Here is a 17,889-nt window from a genome sequence, read left to right as displayed (position 1 = left end):
GTGACAGCTGTCATTCAATGTATGGAGAATGTTTCTCAATGCTTCTGTTCTGCAACAACAACCTTGCATTCAACATCAGCAAGACCAAGGAACTGATTGTAGACACGAGGAAATCTGCAGATGCTGAAAATTCAAGCAAAACACACAAAAAGCTGGCAGAACACAGCAGGCCAGGCATCATTTATAGGAAGAAGTACAATCAATGTTTTAGGTTGAGACTCTTCGTCAGGACTAACTGTAAGAGGTTTGAATGTGGGAGGGGGAGGGGGAGATCTGAAATGATAGGAGAAGACAGGAGGGGGAGGGATAACTTTTAAAGAAGGGGAGTAGAGATAACCCAAGAAATTATAGACCAGCAAATCTTACCTCAGTGGTTGGTAAGTTGATGGAGAAGATCCTGAGAGGCAGGATTTATGAACATTTGGAGAGGTATAATACAATTAGGAATAGTCAGCATGGCTTTGTCAAGGGCAGGTCGTGCCTTACGAGCCTGATTGAATTTTATGAGGATGTGACTAAACACATTGATGAAGGAAGAGCAGTAGATGTAGTGTATATGGATTTCAGCAAGGCATTTGATGAAGTACCCCATGCAAGGCTTATTGAGAAAGTAAGGAGGCATGGGATGCAAGGGGACATTGCTTTCTGGATCCAGAACTGGCTTGCCCACAGAAGGCAAAGAGTGGTTGTGGACAGGTCATATTCTGCATGGAGGTTGGTCACCAGTGGAGTGCCTCAGGGATCTGTTCTGGGACCCTTACTCTTTGCTTTGTGATTTTTATAAATGACCTGGATGAGGAAGTGGAAGGATGGGTTAGTAAGTTTGCTGATGACACAAAGATTGGAGGTGTTGTGGATAGTGTGGAGGGCTGTCAGAGGTTACAGTGGGACATTGATAGGATGCAAAACTGGGCTGAGAAGTGGCAGATGGAGTTCAACCCAGGTAAGTGTGTAGTGGTTCATTTTGGTAGGTCAAATATGACAGCAGAAAATGGTATTAATGGTAAGACTCTTGGTGGTGTAGAGGATCACAGAGATCTTGGGGTCCAAGTCCATAGGACGGTCAAAGCAGCTGCGTAGGTTGACTCTGTGGTTAAGAAGGCGTATGGAGTATTGGCCTTCATCAATCGTAGACTTGAATTTAGGAGCCAAGAGGTAATGTTGCAGGTATATAGAACCCTGGTCAGACCCCACTTGGAGTACTGTGCTCAGTTCTGGTCGCCTCACTACAGGAAGGATGTGGAAACCATAGAAAGGGTGCAGAGGAGATTTACAAGGATGTTGCCTGAATTGGGAAGCATGTCTTATGAGAATAGGTTGAGTGAACTTGGCCTTTTCTCCTTGGAGCGACGGAGGATGAGAGGTGACCTGATAGAGGTGTATAGGATGATGAGAGGCATTGATCATGTGGATGGTCAGAGGTTTTTTCCCAGGGCTGAAACGGTTGCCACAAGAGGACACAGGTTTAAGGTGCTGGGGAGTAGGTTACAGAGGAGATGTCAGGGATAAATTTTTTACTCAGAGAATGGTGAATCCGTGGAATGGGCTGCTGGCAATGGTGATGGAGGCGGATACGATAGGGTCTTTTAAGAGACTTTTGGATAGGTACATGGAGCTTAGAGAAATAGAGGGCTATAGGTAAGCCTAGTAATTTCTAAGGTAGGGGCATGTTCAGTACAGCTTTGTGGGCTGAAGGGCCTGTATTGTGTTGTAGGTTTTCTATGTTTCTATGTTTTAATTGAAGGGTCAGTGGTAGAAATGGTGAGCAGCTCCAAGTTCCTTGGCATCAGCATTGCTGAGGAGCTGTCCTGGGCCCAATGCATTGAGGTAATCACAAAGAAGGCAGACCAGCAGCTTCGGTTCATTAGGAATTTGGCCTGCCACCAAAGACTCTTTACAAATTTCCATCGATATACGATGGAGAGCATTCTTACCGACTGCATCTCAGCCTGGTATATGGAGACTCCAATAGACAGGATTGCAAGAGATTACAGAGGGCTATAGTCAGCTGCACCATCCTCCCCATTATTGAGGACATTTTCAAGAGGAGGTGCCTCAAGATAGTGGCACCTACCATTAAAAACCCTCATCATCCATGACTTACCCTCGTCTTAATACTACCACCAGAAAGGAGATACAGGAGCCTCAAGATGTACTCTCGATGCACAGCTTCTTCCCCACCATCATCAGATTTCTGAAGAGTCCATGAATCCACAAATACTACCTTGTTATTCCTTTCATTTGCACAATTAATTTATTTTGTAATTTATAGATCTTTATTGTCTTTGCACTGTGGTGGTTGTCCATCGCAGTTCCACTCTCTCAACTTCAGAGAGAGTGGTACGAACAAGGATCATAAACCGGGTCCTTTCTTGGTTGCAATGGAAGATAATGACGTCTTCTGTGCCTTGTCATGCCCTTTACTCTCCATGGAGTGTACTTCCTGGTGGAGGGATCTCACTTCAGATCTCCTCTGCCCAATCTGCACGAGCCGACTTTGCAGGCTAGGACAGACATGTCCCTGTCTCACTGGGGTGTGAGGTCACTGGCTACCCTCACCTGATATAGCCCACCTTTCAAAATGGTGTATGGGGTGTCCAGGGAGGAGTAGCACCTCTGGTGAAGGGGCTTGTCATGTCCATTCCAGGGCAGCTCACTCACCTTTGGTCTCCACCGGACACTCAGCTCTCACCTCTGACCCCAAGTAGCTGTTTGCATGCAACAGGGGCTACACTCTGCACTGTACTGCTGCCACAAAACAGCAGATTTCATGTCTTACATCGGTGATAATAAATCTGATCTTGAAGAGCCCACCTTATCGTACAAGAGCACTATTCAATAGTTCTATAACAGAGAGACAGAAGCTGTCCTAGAGCCTGGTGGCATGTGCTTTAAGGCTTTTGTATCTTCTGCCTGACGGGAGGAGAGGCAAAGAGCAAATGTCAGGCGTGAGTGGGGTCTTTGATTATGCTGGCTGCTTTACCAAGGTGGATTTAGTAAAATCTATTCATGTAACTAGAATTACATTACTGATATAATGTGAAAATTCTACTACAGTCCTAAACGTACTTTATTTATTTGTTCCTGTTTTCTCTCTGCCTTGCTGTAGACCTAAATCATCTAATGGGTTTACTTACCCCTACCAGCTCCACGAGCCTATTGGTGACACTTCATATTCAAATGACTACGCCTGGAAGTTACTGAGCAGTCCACACGGTAGCAGAGGATCCTCAGGCAGTGAACCTTATCCATGTGATGTAAGCAACAGTCTGTGCATAGGAAACCCCAGGGATAAATGGCATTTAAATTACGAACAAAACAATAATAGCCTTCTGACCATAACGTCGTTAAAAATTGTGCTATTGCAGGTTTTGTGGCTGTGGAAACAGCTCAAGAAGAATCCAGAGTCCTTCCCAAGGGTCAACTCATATTTCCCTCAACCAATGTCTTCTGATGACACCAGCAGACTAAAAGCACATCAGTATGATACAATATACCGGCAGGATTATCTGGGACTACAGCAAGGTAGGATGGCATTGAAACTCATCATTCAGTTACGGAAGGATGTAAAGAGCACTGAGATGAAAGGTGTTATTGCAATTGACCTGAATAAGTGCTAAATATATGAGGTCATTTCAGTATACTATTAGTTGGGGTGACGCCTCCTCCCTCCACCAACATTTTGCATCTTTTACCTCAATGGGAGACAGCTGATGGAATTAGGTTTTAAGTACGTATTATAGCTGATAATGGATTGAAAGGGAATCCATAGTGAACAACATTTGGAAGATTTGAAAGAAAACATGTTGAAGTAGAGCATTGAATGTGAGCAGATATATTTTAGATAACTAGTATTTAGATTAAAACTGGATACCACCAATAGTGAACTTCCACAATGATTAAGCCAAGTGTTGCTGTCTTTTTAAACGTAATCTTCATGATTACAAGGGCCTGCAGGACATTAAGAATGCGAAGCCCTGCGGAACTGCTCCATCAGCGAGATGCTCATTGGTGGGGAAACTGAAGGAGCTGGACTTGGTGTGGACTGTGATGCTGCCTGTGTCAGAGGAATCGGTGTGTGAAGGAGGTGTGCAGCTGGCAGTTCAAGTTCAAGTTGCTTTTATTGTCATTTCGACCATAAGCTGCTGGTACAGTACACAGTAAAAATGAAACAACATTCCTCCAGGACCCTGGTGCTACATGAAACAACACAAAACTACACTGGACTATGTGAAACAGCACAAGACTACACTAGACTACGTAAAACAACATAAAAACTGCACTAGACTACAGACCTGCACAGGACTACATAAAGTACACAAAACTGTGCAGGGCAGCACAATAATGAATAAACAAGACAATAGGCACAGTAGAGGACAAATTACAATATAATAATAAATGATGTAGATGTCAGTCTAGACTCTGAGTATTGAGGAGTCTGATGGCTTGGGGGAAGAAACTGTTGCACAGTTGGTTGTGAGAGCCCGAATGCTCTGGTACCTTTTGCCAGATGGCAGGAGGGAGAAGGGTTTGTATGAGGGGTGCGTGGGGTCCTCCACAATGCTGTTTGCTTTGCGGATGCAGCGTGTAGTGTCAATATCCGTAATGGCAGGAAGAGAGACCCCGATGATCTTCTCAGCTGACCTCACTATCCGCTGCAGGGTCTTGTGATCCGAGACGGTGCAATTTCTGAACCAGGCAGTGATGCAGCTGCTCAAGATGCTCTTGATACATCCTCTGTAGAATGTGGTGAGGATGGGGCGGTGCGAGATGGACTTTGCTCAGCCTTCGCAGGAAGTAGAGACGTGATCATTTTAGTTCATTTTCTTGCCATTGTAAGATCTTGTTGGTCATTGTTAATGCAGAGTGCTGCAAGTCTGATTCATCGATTTATTGGCGTACGGTGGGGGAGCTATGCGGCCTCAGTCGCAGCAAGGACTAGGCCTCGAGCCTGGGTGTTGCTGGTTTGGTGTCGCCGGTTTACAGCCGCCCAGGAGAGAGGGGTCAGAGTGGCTGCGCTCCACTGGGGCAGAGTGGCGCATCCAAGCTGGAGTTGGTGCTCCTCCCAGTGCTCGCTCGGCAGAAGACAAGCTGTATTGTGTTCCGTTGCTGACTGTTGCAATATTCATGGTCCCAGGGTCTCAGACTATATATATTTTGTGTGACTGTGTTTTACTGATATCTTGTATGTGTTTGCTATCTTATATGTGCACTATATGCCTGTGCTGTGTGCGACTGTTGGTATTGCAGTTTGTACCTTTGGCCCCAGACTAACACTATTTCATTTGGTTGCAGTCATGGGTATTCGTGTTTGGTTGATTGACGATTAAACTTGAACTTGAACCTGAAGTGGCTATTCAGTTTATTTAGCACAACTGTTCCGTCTTCCCTGACTGAATGATTTCAGATTTGTTAGTGTTGCTGCTGCTGAGGGAGACAGTACATGCAGTCTGGAGAAATGGAGCCCTCTAGTCCCCAGCAAAAAGCGAATGGAAATGAAGCAAGCTTTAAAATGGCAAACAAGGTGAAAGGAAATATATATCGGGGTACAGATTCATAACAAGAGAATAAATAGTAATTTCAGGTAATTTTAAAATTAAGGATGAGAATGATTGGGCCTATCTTTGTCATACATAAGGAAATGGATATCATGGTGGAAGCAGAGTTGAAGGTGGAAACATATTTTTAAATGGGAACACAATGAAATGAAAACAAAATTTAGAGAGCTCTTTTCCCCATAAAATATACATTATTCATAAAATTTATAGAGGAGGGAAGTTTTTTACACAGAGAATGGTGAATGAATGGAATACCTTGCTAGGGGTGGCCATAGAGGCAAATACATTTGGGGGATTTAACAAACTCTTTGATTGGCACATGGCTGATAAAAAAATGGAGGGCTATGTAGGATGCAAGGGTTAGATTGATCTTAGAGTAGGTTAAAAGGTCATCACGAAGGGCCTGCTCTATTCTATAATATTCAATATTCGGTGTTCTTAAAATGCAATTGGGACATACCTTCATCTGTGTTCATTTCACCACTGATTTGTACTTTCTGCAAAAATGTCACGCAGGTCTCATCCTTAACCAGTACACCAGTGATGGTTTGAGATGCTGTTACAGTTCAGTGACTAGACCACAATCCTCCTCCATAAAACCTTTGCAGTGGTTGTCCCATGCTCCAGAGTGTGCACTGCTTCTCCTTGGAAGGTGCCTCCATAACACGGACAAGTTTCAGGCAGACCGTTCACCAGGCTGATGTTTGTGGCAGTTGGTGTTTGCCTCAGTATGTAACTCTGAGAATGGCCCATAAATTGGAAATTTATGCTGCTGCTTGGGAGAACTTCAACAAGGATCACTGGCAGATGGACAGTCTATCAGGAGGTGAATGATACCACAGAGGTCAGTGCCTTGGGAGTGAGGCATCCTCTGTGCACCAGGGATCCAATAGGAAGGATAATTCTGTCCAAGTGAGGTGCTGCAGGTTATTTGCTTGTCCAGATCACTTTGACCTCGTGAGCCCATCCCAAAGGATTCACTGTCCTCTTCTCTTTCTCTTCTTCCCCTCCTGTACCTGTTTCCTCTAGCTGCTTGTAAATCATGACCTGATAGACAGGATCCATTCTGGATCTCCAGATGAAAGGAAGATGGCTTGGGTGACTGTTCGGGCAGGGTATTAACCCCCTCCCACCTCCTTCAGGAGGAACACAAAAGGCACCTGTCTCCTGATCACCAGGTTCTTGGCAGCCATCCAGAGAGAATATTGCTCCAGGTTCCATTAGCTTTCTTCTCCATCTGGTTCTTGTGGAAAGACCTTTCTTCTTCAAACCAGATTCCCAGTGCTTTCAAATAATTAGACTTGACAGTGAGAGGAACTGAGGACTACTTTTGTGAGTTTAGCAAAGAAGATGAGAAGAGGTTTCGATGGGGTGAGGAGGAATATACGATTCCCTGGCAGATGCTGTAGCTAGCCAGAGACCTGAGCACGATGGTCTGCACCTAGCTGTGGCACTGGAGCCTGCCTCAGGCCAACCACAGTTAATGAAGGTTTACACAATGGAGGCTGACCTCAAATACCAGGGCCTTAGCTTATGCTCAGTGTGGTAGCAACCTCAGCATAGGTCCCTGGCTGCATCTGACAGAGCTGCTGTATTCCATCCAGTTGCAAACAACCGAGGACGAAAGAGGAATAAATAATCCCGAGTGTAGACATTCTAACCAAGCGCAGAAAGATGCTCAGTGAGCAATAGGAGTGATATTGTCTCTGAAGTGTTTGGAATTTTCTTTCCAGAGCTCACGAAGAAATGCCCCCCGTGTGTGCCTATCCAAGGAATGGGAGGACGCTGTCTTCCTCTCACAGATAGCCAGCATCACTATAGAAAACCAAACCAAAAACCGGAGCTGGCAGCCTGCACGTCCCGATATGGCAGCAATAAACAATGGAACATTGCTGCGAAAGGAATAGGTGAGAACAACTGAACACTCCACAGTCCACAAGCGAGCATTCCTTTTATCTGATATTGATGTCTATTACTTCATCTTCCTGTTAATGTGTAAAACTGTATCTTTATCAACTGGTGTTTACCAGGTAGTTTAGATATACACTATTATTGCATCAGACTTCAGTAAAAGCTCTTCTGTTGTTGGTTTTCCTCCTGTTATTCGCCTTCGCAAGCAGCACCAGCTGCAACATGAGGCTGAAGGCTGTCTGGAAGTCATGCTTGCCCCTCAGGGTCATGAGACTGGCAACAGAGCCAGGGCTTTCTCACGTAATGTGTCATGAGGATTAGCACAGCACTGCCTGGAGGATATTGGATGCATTTTATTACATGAAAATTGGATAAGTACTTGCAAAAGAAGAGGGTTGTAGGTATATCAGGGAAGGTGAGGGAAGGTGGATTGTTTACAGACATGGTGCTGATTAACCTCTTTCTGTGTTGCATTACAGTTATAGAGTCATAGAGAAGTACAGCACAGACACAGGCCTGTCAGCCCATGCTGAAACCACTTAATTTGCATATTCCCATTGACTTGTCCCAGGACCGTAGACCTCAAGACCCCTGCTACCCATGTACCTATCCAGATTTCTCTTAAACATTGAAACTGAGCTCACATACACTACTTGTGCTGGCAGCTCATTCCACACTCTCATGACTAGGTGAAAAAATTTCCCCTCCTGTTCCCCTTAAACTTTTCACCATTCACCTTTAACCCATGACCTCTGGTTGTAGTCCCAACCAACCTCAGTGGAAAAAGCTTGTTTGTATTTCCTCTATCAACACCACTCAATAATCTTGTATACCTCTTTCAACTCTCCTCACAGTCTTCTACATTCTAAAGAATACAGTCCCAACCTATACAGTCTTTCCTTACAACCCAGGTCCTCCAGACCCGGCAACATCCTTGTACATTTTCTCTGCACTCTTTCAACCTTGTTTACATCTTTCCTGTAGGTAGGTGAGCAAAACTGCACACAATACTCCAAATTAGACTGCACCAACATCTTATACAGTTTCAACATAACATCTGATTTACGAAGGCCAATGTGCCAAAAGCTTTCTGTTTACCTGTGACACCACTTTCAATGAATAATGAATCAGTATTCCCTGATCCCTTTGTTCTACAGCACTCATCAGTGCCTACTGTCCACTGTGCAAGCCTTAAGCTAGTTGGTCCTATCAAAGTGCGAAACCTTGCACTTGTCTGCACTAAATTCCATCTGCCATTTTTTCAGAAGATGCAGATCTCTCTGTAAGTCAATATAGCCTTCCTCACTGTCCACTACACCCCCAGCCTTGGTGTCTTTTGCAAATTCGCTGATCCAGTTAACTACATTATCGCCCAGATCATTGATATGGATGACAAACAACAAAGTACCCAGGACTGATCCCTGCAGCACTCCACTAGTCACAGGCCTCAAGTCAGAGAGGCAACCATCTACTCCCACTCTCTGGCTTCTTCCATAAAGCCAATGTCTAATCCAGTTTACTGCCTCATCCTGAATGCCAAGCGACTGAACCTTCTTGACCAGCAACCCATGTGGGAGCTTGTCAGATGCCTAACTAAAGTCTATGTAGACAACATCCATTGCCTTGTCTTCATCCACTTTCCTGGTAGCTTCCTTGAAAAACTCTATAAGATTGGTTAGACATGACCTACCAAGCACAAAACCATACCGACTATTCTCGATCAGTCCATGTCTATCCAAATATTTCCGATTTTCTACTATCTACTAAGTCTCCTCCTTTACTCCCTGTATTCTGTGACTGTGTCACCACCCACAGCTCTATCTGCTAATTAAATTTGTTGACGACACAACATTGATTGGCCTAATCTCAAACAATAACGAGGTGGCCTACAGGGAAGAATTCATCTCTCTGACGTAGTGGTGTCAAGAAATCAACCTCTCCCTCAATGTCACAAAAACAAAGGAGCTGGTTGTAGATTACAGGAGGAATGAAGATGGGCTAACTCCTATTGACAACAATGGATCTGGGGTTGAGAGGGTGAACAGCTTTAAGTTCCTCAGCATAAACATCACCAAGCTGTGTATACACCAGCTGTGTGGTGAAAAAGGCACAACAGCACCTCTTTCATCTCAGATGGTTGAATAAGTTTGGTATGAGCCCCCAAATCCCAAGAACTTCCTACAGAGGCACAATTGAGAGCAGCCTGACTGGCTGCATCACTGCCTGGTATGGGAACTGTACCTCCCTGTGGTGAACTACATACACCTGTCTGGACACGCCCCCCCCCCCCCACTGACTGCTCCTGTGGCTCCTCCCACGGACCCCGGTATAAAGGCGATCAAGGCCTGAGCCCTGCCCTCAGTCTCCAGGATGTTGTGTGATGGTCACTTGCTGCTTGTTCTTTCTTCCAGCCAATAAAAGCCTATATCTCGCCTCATGTCTCGGAGAGTTATTGATGGTGCATCAATCCCTCAATCCCAGGACTCTGCAGAGAGTGGTGCAGACAGCCCAGCACATCTGTAGTTGTTAACTTCCCATGATTCAGAACATTTACAAAGACAGGTATGTAAAAAGGGCCCGTAGGATCATTGGGCACCTGAGTCACCCCAACCACAATCTATACCAGCTGCTACCATCTGGGAAACAGTACCACAGCATAAAAGCCAGGACCAACAGGCTGATGGCCTGGTACTGATGGACTGATTAAATCACGCTGATTTGAGTGTTATATTGACTGTTCTATTTATTATAAATTACTATGATTGCACATTTAGACAGAGATGTAACGTGAAGATTTTTACTCCTCATGTATTTGAAAAATGTAAGAAATAAAGTCAATTCAGTTTGTTACGAACCCCGTAACTGGGTGTCTTACCAGCAAAGATAGAAGCGTCTGTTGGAGTCTGGTGATACTATTTTCAACAGTATTTATTAGTAAAAATATACAAAAATAATATCAATGCAAATATACAGATAATATACGTCAGCAATACTAAACCTAAAAGTGCGGGTATAATAATAATCAATAAGAAACAAGCTCTATCGTTGTCTAGGGGATAATGAATTGTCAGATGGAAATATAAACTTCAGTTCAGTTCATGCAGGCTGCGGTAGTTGTCGGTCGATGTGTTGCAATTGTTGGAGAGAGAGAGAGACCAGAGAAAGAGAGCGCACAAACAGTAACCGCTATGGTCTTTGCCAACCTTCCTTTACGATTTCGATCTGTCGATGTGTCACTGTTGTGGCCATTCAAGTGTGACCCCTCCGTCCTTTAGCTAGACCGTTCTTCCGTGGTGGACTTGTCACCCAGGCAAGGGTGGACACACACACAAGCCCCCACCGGTCTCGCTATAAACACTGTGAGTTAAAATTTACCGACCCTTCGTTCGGTTTCCGATGTCCCACACTGTCTCATGGGTTTCTGCTGCTCACTAGCATTTCTCCTGGTGCGTCCGAGAGGTGTCACCCCAGACCTCAATTTTATCCCCACTCACGGGGTCTCAGGTGTCAATCAGGTTTGAATTACTTAACCCATCAAACCAGCCCACTCTGGCTGTCCCCTGAGGGATTTCAAAGAATAGAACAGTACCAAGTAAACAATTCTTCTCCAAAAGACAATAGCATTAAATCTCCTCTTTTGTCAGTAGGAGACGTTCCACCTTGTGTACCTCTTAGCTGTGTCTCTCTCTCATTCTCTTTCATGAGCTGTTATCAATAACAACTGCCCTGGCAGATTTCCTTTTGTCTCTCTTACTTCCTTGGTAGCAGCATCGAAATAGTAGTGATTTGCGATTCTCCAAAAAGCGGGGAGGCAGGGGCCACTCTGCACCCTTCTGCCCATCAGAGTTGTTCATCCTTCGTAACAAGTTCAATTCAACATATCCAGTCCTTTAGAATATCTTCCAATAACTCCCCCACAACCGATGTCAGACTAACAGGCCTATAATTTTCTGGTTTATGTTTTGAGCTTTTTTAAAACAGTGGAACAACATTGGTTGTTGTCTAATCCCCTGATACTTCTCCTGTTACAAAGGATAAATTAAATATCTCTGCTAAGGCCCCATCAAGTTCTGCACTGGCCTCCCGCAGGCCCGAAGGAACACTTTGTCAGGCCTTGGGAATTTATCCACCCTGATTTGCCTTAACCAGGGCCCCAACACCTCATGAAAACTGAGGTTCCCTACACTTGTTGTCTTTACCTATTATTCTGACAGGCACACACAAGCTTTGTACTCTCAATTATTTCATTTTGAAGGCCTCCAATTTAACAAGTACCCCTTTGTCAGAAAACAGCCTGTCCCAACCACACTTGCCAGATCATTTCTGATACCATCTAAATCTGGCCTTTCTCCATTATGCTATGATTTTGTGAAGACTGTAAGTTCAAGTTCTGTTGGAGTATAAAATATGGATTGACATTGCAGTCAGTATGGATCTATAGTCTTGGTTGCCAATTACCAGAGTCTTAGAGCACTGCAACACAAAAGCAGGCCCTTTGGCCCATCTAGTCTGTGCTTAGTCCCATCAGCCCACACATGAACCATAGCTTTTCATACCCCTCCATCACTTGGGTATTGAAACGGAACTGCCATCCAGCACATCCGCAGGCAGCTTGTTCCACAATCGTAACGCCTTCTGAGTGAAGATGTTCCCCCTGAGGTTACCCCCAAATATTTCACCTTACAACAATAACCTAGAAACTTTAGTTCTAGTACCACCCCACCTCAGTGGAAAACCCTCCCTGTATTCACCCTATTGCAGATGATAAGAAGAAATCCTGTTCGGTGGATTCTCACCGACAACGTTGGCAATATTTCTCCCTACTTATTGAGGCAGAGAGCTTCAGGTCATTATTTCACTTGTGCTTCTGGAACCTTGTTGAGTAAATTTTTTTTTCCATTTTGACATAAAAGGCCATTCAGCCTTGTGAGTCTCTACCAACTCACAATGCATATCTTTTCCTTACAACTTTCCCCTGAATATCTATTCAATTGAATATTGAATTGACTTTATTTCTTACATCCTTCACATACATGAGGAGTAAAAATCTGTACGTTACATCTCTGTCTAAATGTGCAATCATAGTAATTTATAATAAATAGAACAGTCAATGTAATATAGAGTACACTCAAATCAGTGGGAATTCATCAGTCTGATGGCCTGGTGGAAGAAGCTGTCCCGGAGCCTGTTGGTCCTGGCTTTTATGCTGCAGTACCGCTTCCCAGATGGTAGCAGCTGGAAAAGATTGTGGTTGGAGTGACTCGGGTCCTAATGATTCTATGGGCCCTTTTCTCACACCTGTCTTTGTAAATGTCCTGAATCATGGGAAGTTCACAACTACAGATGCGCTGGGCTGTCCGCACCACTCCCTGCAGAGTCCTGCGATTGAGGGAAGTACAGTTCCCATACCAGGCAGTGATGCAGCCAGTCAGGACGCTCTCAATTGTGACCCTGTAGAAAGTTCTTAGGATCTGGAGGCCCATACCAAACTTCCTCTATCATCTGAAGTGAAAAGGGTGCTGTTGTGCCTTTTTCACCACACGGCTGGTGTGTACAGACCACATGATATCCTTGGTGATGTGGATGCCAAGGAATTTAAAGCTGTTCACCCTCTCAACTCCAGATCCGTTGATGTCAATAGGGGTTAGCCCGTCTCCATTCCTCCTGTAATCCACAATCAGCTCCTTTGTTTTTCTGACATTGAGAGAGAGGTTGTTTTCTTGACACCGCTGTGTCAGAGAGATGACTTTATCCTTGTAGGCCACCTCATTATTGTTTGAGATTAGGCCAATCAATGCCCTGTCGTCAGCAAATTTAATCTTCCTTCCCACATTCCCATCAGCTCTGCCACCCACTACCCAAGGAGCAACCTACACTGGTCAGTTAAACCTACAAATCTGCATTTTGGGGAGTGGGAGGAAACCTTGGGGGAACTCCACACACCCATAGGGAGAACGTGCAGACTGAAGGTCAGGATAGAGTGCAGGTCGTAGTTTACATGCTATGCCATATGCTACCTCCACTGAACTGCAGTGTGCCCCATTTTACCATCGCAAGTCATTGTCCATGTTTCAATCTTTGAGGTCCTTAAAAAGAGTGGATTGTTTGAAAATGTTCGTTGAATCTTTTCTATCACCATCTGGTATTTAAACTCTTCCCTTCATGGTTTATTTACAGTGCCCAAGTTGACACAATCACATATGAAAATCCAGGAGAACAGCATGCAGCCAACCACATATGAGAGAGAGTATGGGAGTGCCGGTATGGATATTACCAGTCTATTGAAATCCCTTGAACCAAAAATTATTAAGAACTATCTGGAGTCACTTCCAAGTAAAAGTATTAGATTGTATATGAAATCTTTGCCAAATATTATATTTATTAAGTTGTAGCAATGGAGATGGAGCTCGTTAGCCTGGGAAGGCAGTCCATCTAAGAGAGGGAGAACTCTGATTTCAAACCTCCGCAGCCTTGCGGCCATACCCACTCACAGGAAAGGCTTCGGGAGTAAACCATGAGGACAAATCCGGAGTTGGATTCCCTAAGGCAGTCCAACGTTGCTTTCAGCCTCATTCTGGCAACTCCTGTGATGTCACTGGTGCCAAGCTATATCGGCCCTTGCCCTTCCCTTGGACAACATCGGTGGTGTGAAGAGGAGAGCCTTGCTGTTTGGGTAACTACCGGTCTTCCATACAACCTTGCCCAGGCCTGTGCCCTGGAGAGACTGAAGCAAGACTTTCCAGGCGCATATCCACAGTCTTGTGAGACCAACGGATGCCATCCAGCAATGAAAACCAATTCCGATAGAAAAGTGCTTCAGTCATCACTGTGCCTGCAGTACCATAATGAAGTTGCTACTGTGTTGGTTATTTATTGTAAGGTTCTTACAGCTAGCAGTTAATGAAACAGTGGCCTTGGCAGGAGATCAAAATCCTGTACACTTAGCTGACAATAACTTCCAAAAGCTGTGGCAAATCCGTACGGAGAAAGCAGCCCATTTTGTAAAAAAAGCATTGAACTTACCGGTTCAGAAAACCGTCACGCCATGTTGAGCTATCACACCATTTGCTGGTATGGTAGTGGCTAAATGCTTTTGAACAGAGTTTATTGTGTGGTAGAATGTTAATCATCCAGCAATTCTTCTCTTTCAAAGAAGAAAGAGTGCGGCACTAAGTAAATTCCAGTGGACTTGGGAAGTAGTAAAGGTATAAAGAAAATGCCTTCACTTACAAGGTGCTAATTCTGTGCCTAGGCATTGTAATTCAATACAAGCTGCCATTTTAATTCTTTTCCATCACATACATTTTTGATAAAAAAATTTAAAAGTTCCTTTTGGAGAATCGTTGTTGTAAAAACTGGTGAAGTTGTGCAAAATTAGAAATGTTAATTCTTTTCCAATTTACTCATCTGTGATGAAGGATGACAATATCCATTTTCCATGGCCGATAGTAAATTAGTGCCCTTCCGGGATACTCAGAGCAAGTGACTTTGGTCAAGTTGCTAGCTTTCACACCATCTTACTATGGGCTGTGCTTCAGATGGAATTCAAATTAATCTTGTGTGACTCCCCAAGCAATTGCATATTTCTTGTCCTGCCTTTCTCTGGTACCAGTATTACCACATTTGAATCATTATCTCATCTAGGGTACTAGCCTCCGTAGTATCCAAGACACCTCCACCAAGTAGTGGTGCCTCAGGAAGGCAGCGTCCATTGCTAAGGACCCCCATCACCCAGGACATGCCCTCCTCTCATTGTTACCATCAGGAAGGAGGTACAGAAGCCTGAAAACACACACTCAATGGCTCAGGAACAGCTTCTTCCCCTCTGCCATACAATTCCTAAATGGACGTTGAATCCATGAACACTACCTCTCTTTTTATATACTGTATATTATTCTTGTTTTTGTACTATTTTAATCCATTCAATATGTATATACATATCTATTTACAGTAATTAATTTATTTTTCTTACCATATTATCATGTGTTGCATTGAACTGCTGCTGCTAAGCTAACAAATTTCACAACACATGCCAGTGATAATAAACCTGATTCTGATTTTAACCCTTCCCTCCTAAATAACCCTCAATTTTTACATCATCCATGTGCCTATCCAAGAGTTTGGTGAATGTTCCCAATGTATCTGCCTCTAGCACAGCCCTGGCAGGGTGTTCCATGCACCCACCACGCTCTGTCTAAAGAATTTACCTCTGACACCCCCCCCTACCCTCCCACACGGAGGGCTGCAGAAATGTGCAGCGGTTTCATGCGGAATCATTTTTGATTTGGAAGAACATTTTTTGTATGCTTCAATTTCTTGTGCGCACACCTTAAAAAGCAATAAAACAATAGATTGTGAATATATGGCCAGGGATTCAAGAATAAGCAGGCTACAGTTGAGTGTTGGGTCTCATCAAACTCCTGGAATCTGTTATGATGGCCTCTGAGGCAGGCTGTTGAACATATTTGGGAAAGTAAGCTGAATTTGTCATAAAGGCAACAAATAATTTGGATCCATATTATAGATACAGAAGTAAATCAGTTGTTTTTGGCAAATAAACATGGTATTTGTTTGCATTATTTTGCAGAGCGGGAAGTTTTATTGCAAATTTTAAATAAGTAACTCCAGGAAGTGAAGCAAGCTAATAGCGACGCGTCTAACGTCCTCGTCCAATGGATCCAGGTCGTCAATGTGAATGGTCCAGCACAGATAATGAACTGTGATAATAAATGTCACAATCTGAAAATACGAAGAACTGTAATTTATTGTTTATAGGCTTTCTGGAAGCCTCCATGTGTGTAATAGCTACTTCACTGAATCAAGTATTAACAATTATTAAATATTTTCTGAATTTTGGAAATAAATCAATTTTCTATGGTTCTTCAGTTTTTGCTTTACTTCGCTGATATTAACTGATTGAAGAAATTCTGTAAGAATTTCCTTCTGTAGCTCAAACCTCTATGTTTCTTCTCAAGTTTATGATATTGTAAATTTTAGGGATTTCTCTTATTTGGGGAAAAACACAACATTGAGTAAATATCACTGTCTTTCTGTTTTTATACACCATTTCACCAGCTAAGTTACTTCAGCCCATGCATACGCATGTTATTGTTTCTGTTGCTTGAGTGACTGATGTATATTTTGGGTATTCCATATACAATATTCCCCACTGCAACCAGATATCTTGTTCCACTTAAATAAATTGTCTTCTAACCTTGCCAATGATTAAGGTATTGTAAAATTGTCCAATCTGTCATGTGGATATATTAGCCTAGAAACTCTGTCTCATTATACTTTGTAAGTGCTACTTGCTTTCATGCTAGTGAATGCAGACCGTGCATGGTTGATATCAGTCCTCATGCAATGCTCAGATCAGTGCTCCTCTATGAAAAGATAACATGGGAATGTAATGAACTCACAGAAAAGCAGATATGAACAACCATGCAAATATACACTTAAGTGGAATAATCAGTCACGACCAATTTTGTTTAGAATCATTTGTAGAAGAGCTCAGTTAGCTTTCTCACATATACTGCAAAACATACAGTAGAATGCATCATTTACGTCAATAAACAACACAGCTGTAATCTGTGGACTGTGTAATCTCACACCTCTTTTTTGCTTCTTTATTGACGTCCCATATCATTTCAGTAATGACTGTGCAAAAGAGAAATATGTAATTGAAATATTGAAAAAACAGTTAATGACAATGAAACCGAGAAGCCAAAACTTACCCACTATAGAAATTAAAAATAAATTATTCATTTTCTCTACTTCAAAGAGGTGCTATATTTTCAAGATTTTCTGTTAAGGTATCATCAATAATTAAATACGAAAGACTTATTTCCTTGTTCTGAGGGTCATGTTTGTCATCTTCATGAGATAGATTTGAACCAAGCTATGTTTATATAAATACAAATGCTTAATTTTCATTATTTGTTTTGGAAATATTAACTAATATTTGGTTCTAATTAGACATTAATGAGAATGAAAAAGAAATAACTTTGAACGGCCAATGAAGGGCAAGTATAGAATGTATGCAAATGTATCCAGCATACGGGCAGGACATACTTACACTGAAACGGGTGCAGGGAAGATTTATGAAGATATTGCCAGAAACGGGAACTCTTTGTTATGAGGGAAAATGAGAAAACCTCTTTTCTGTGGGGGCTGAGTTCTTTTTGGGACTACCAGAGGCTTAGCCTGCAAAGCCTACATCCTTTGAATGAATATATTTAAAAAATGAGATATATAAAATGATAAGGAGGGAGGGAAGAATGATTAAACATGAAAGATCTATTTTCCTGTTCTGAGCAACAAAATCTAGAAGACACAGAGTAAATAGTAGATGCAGAATTAAAGAGGAGATTAAGAAAAATGTTTTCAGGACTTAAAATCAATCACTGTCTTCAGCTTTTCA

General features: G+C 43.0%; 1 protein-coding gene across 3 annotated transcripts in view; it reads left to right on the top strand.

The window, feature by feature from the left end:
* The window catches only part of LOC132391203 (testis-expressed protein 26-like), a 31,107-nt gene extending 13,882 nt beyond the window's left edge, over positions 1 to 17,225 (top strand). For all 3 annotated transcript variants that reach the window (XM_059964100.1, XM_059964097.1, XM_059964098.1), the window contains exons 5-9: positions 3,110 to 3,257; positions 3,369 to 3,525; positions 7,292 to 7,465; positions 13,647 to 13,730; positions 16,057 to 17,225. In XM_059964100.1, coding sequence (XP_059820083.1) covers positions 3,110 to 3,257; positions 3,369 to 3,525; positions 7,292 to 7,465; positions 13,647 to 13,730; positions 16,057 to 16,091 — 598 coding nt within the window. In that variant the 3' untranslated portion in view covers positions 16,092 to 17,225. The remainder of the gene's footprint in view (positions 1 to 3,109; positions 3,258 to 3,368; positions 3,526 to 7,291; positions 7,466 to 13,646; positions 13,731 to 16,056) is intronic.
* The last annotated feature ends 664 nt before the right edge of the window (positions 17,226 to 17,889 follow it).

This window comes from Hypanus sabinus, chromosome 3 (genome assembly GCF_030144855.1).
Source record: "Hypanus sabinus isolate sHypSab1 chromosome 3, sHypSab1.hap1, whole genome shotgun sequence".
Lineage (NCBI taxonomy): Eukaryota > Metazoa > Chordata > Chondrichthyes > Myliobatiformes > Dasyatidae > Hypanus > Hypanus sabinus.
The sequence above is the reverse complement of the archived record's forward strand: the minus strand, read 5'-3'. Positions and strand labels throughout refer to the sequence as shown.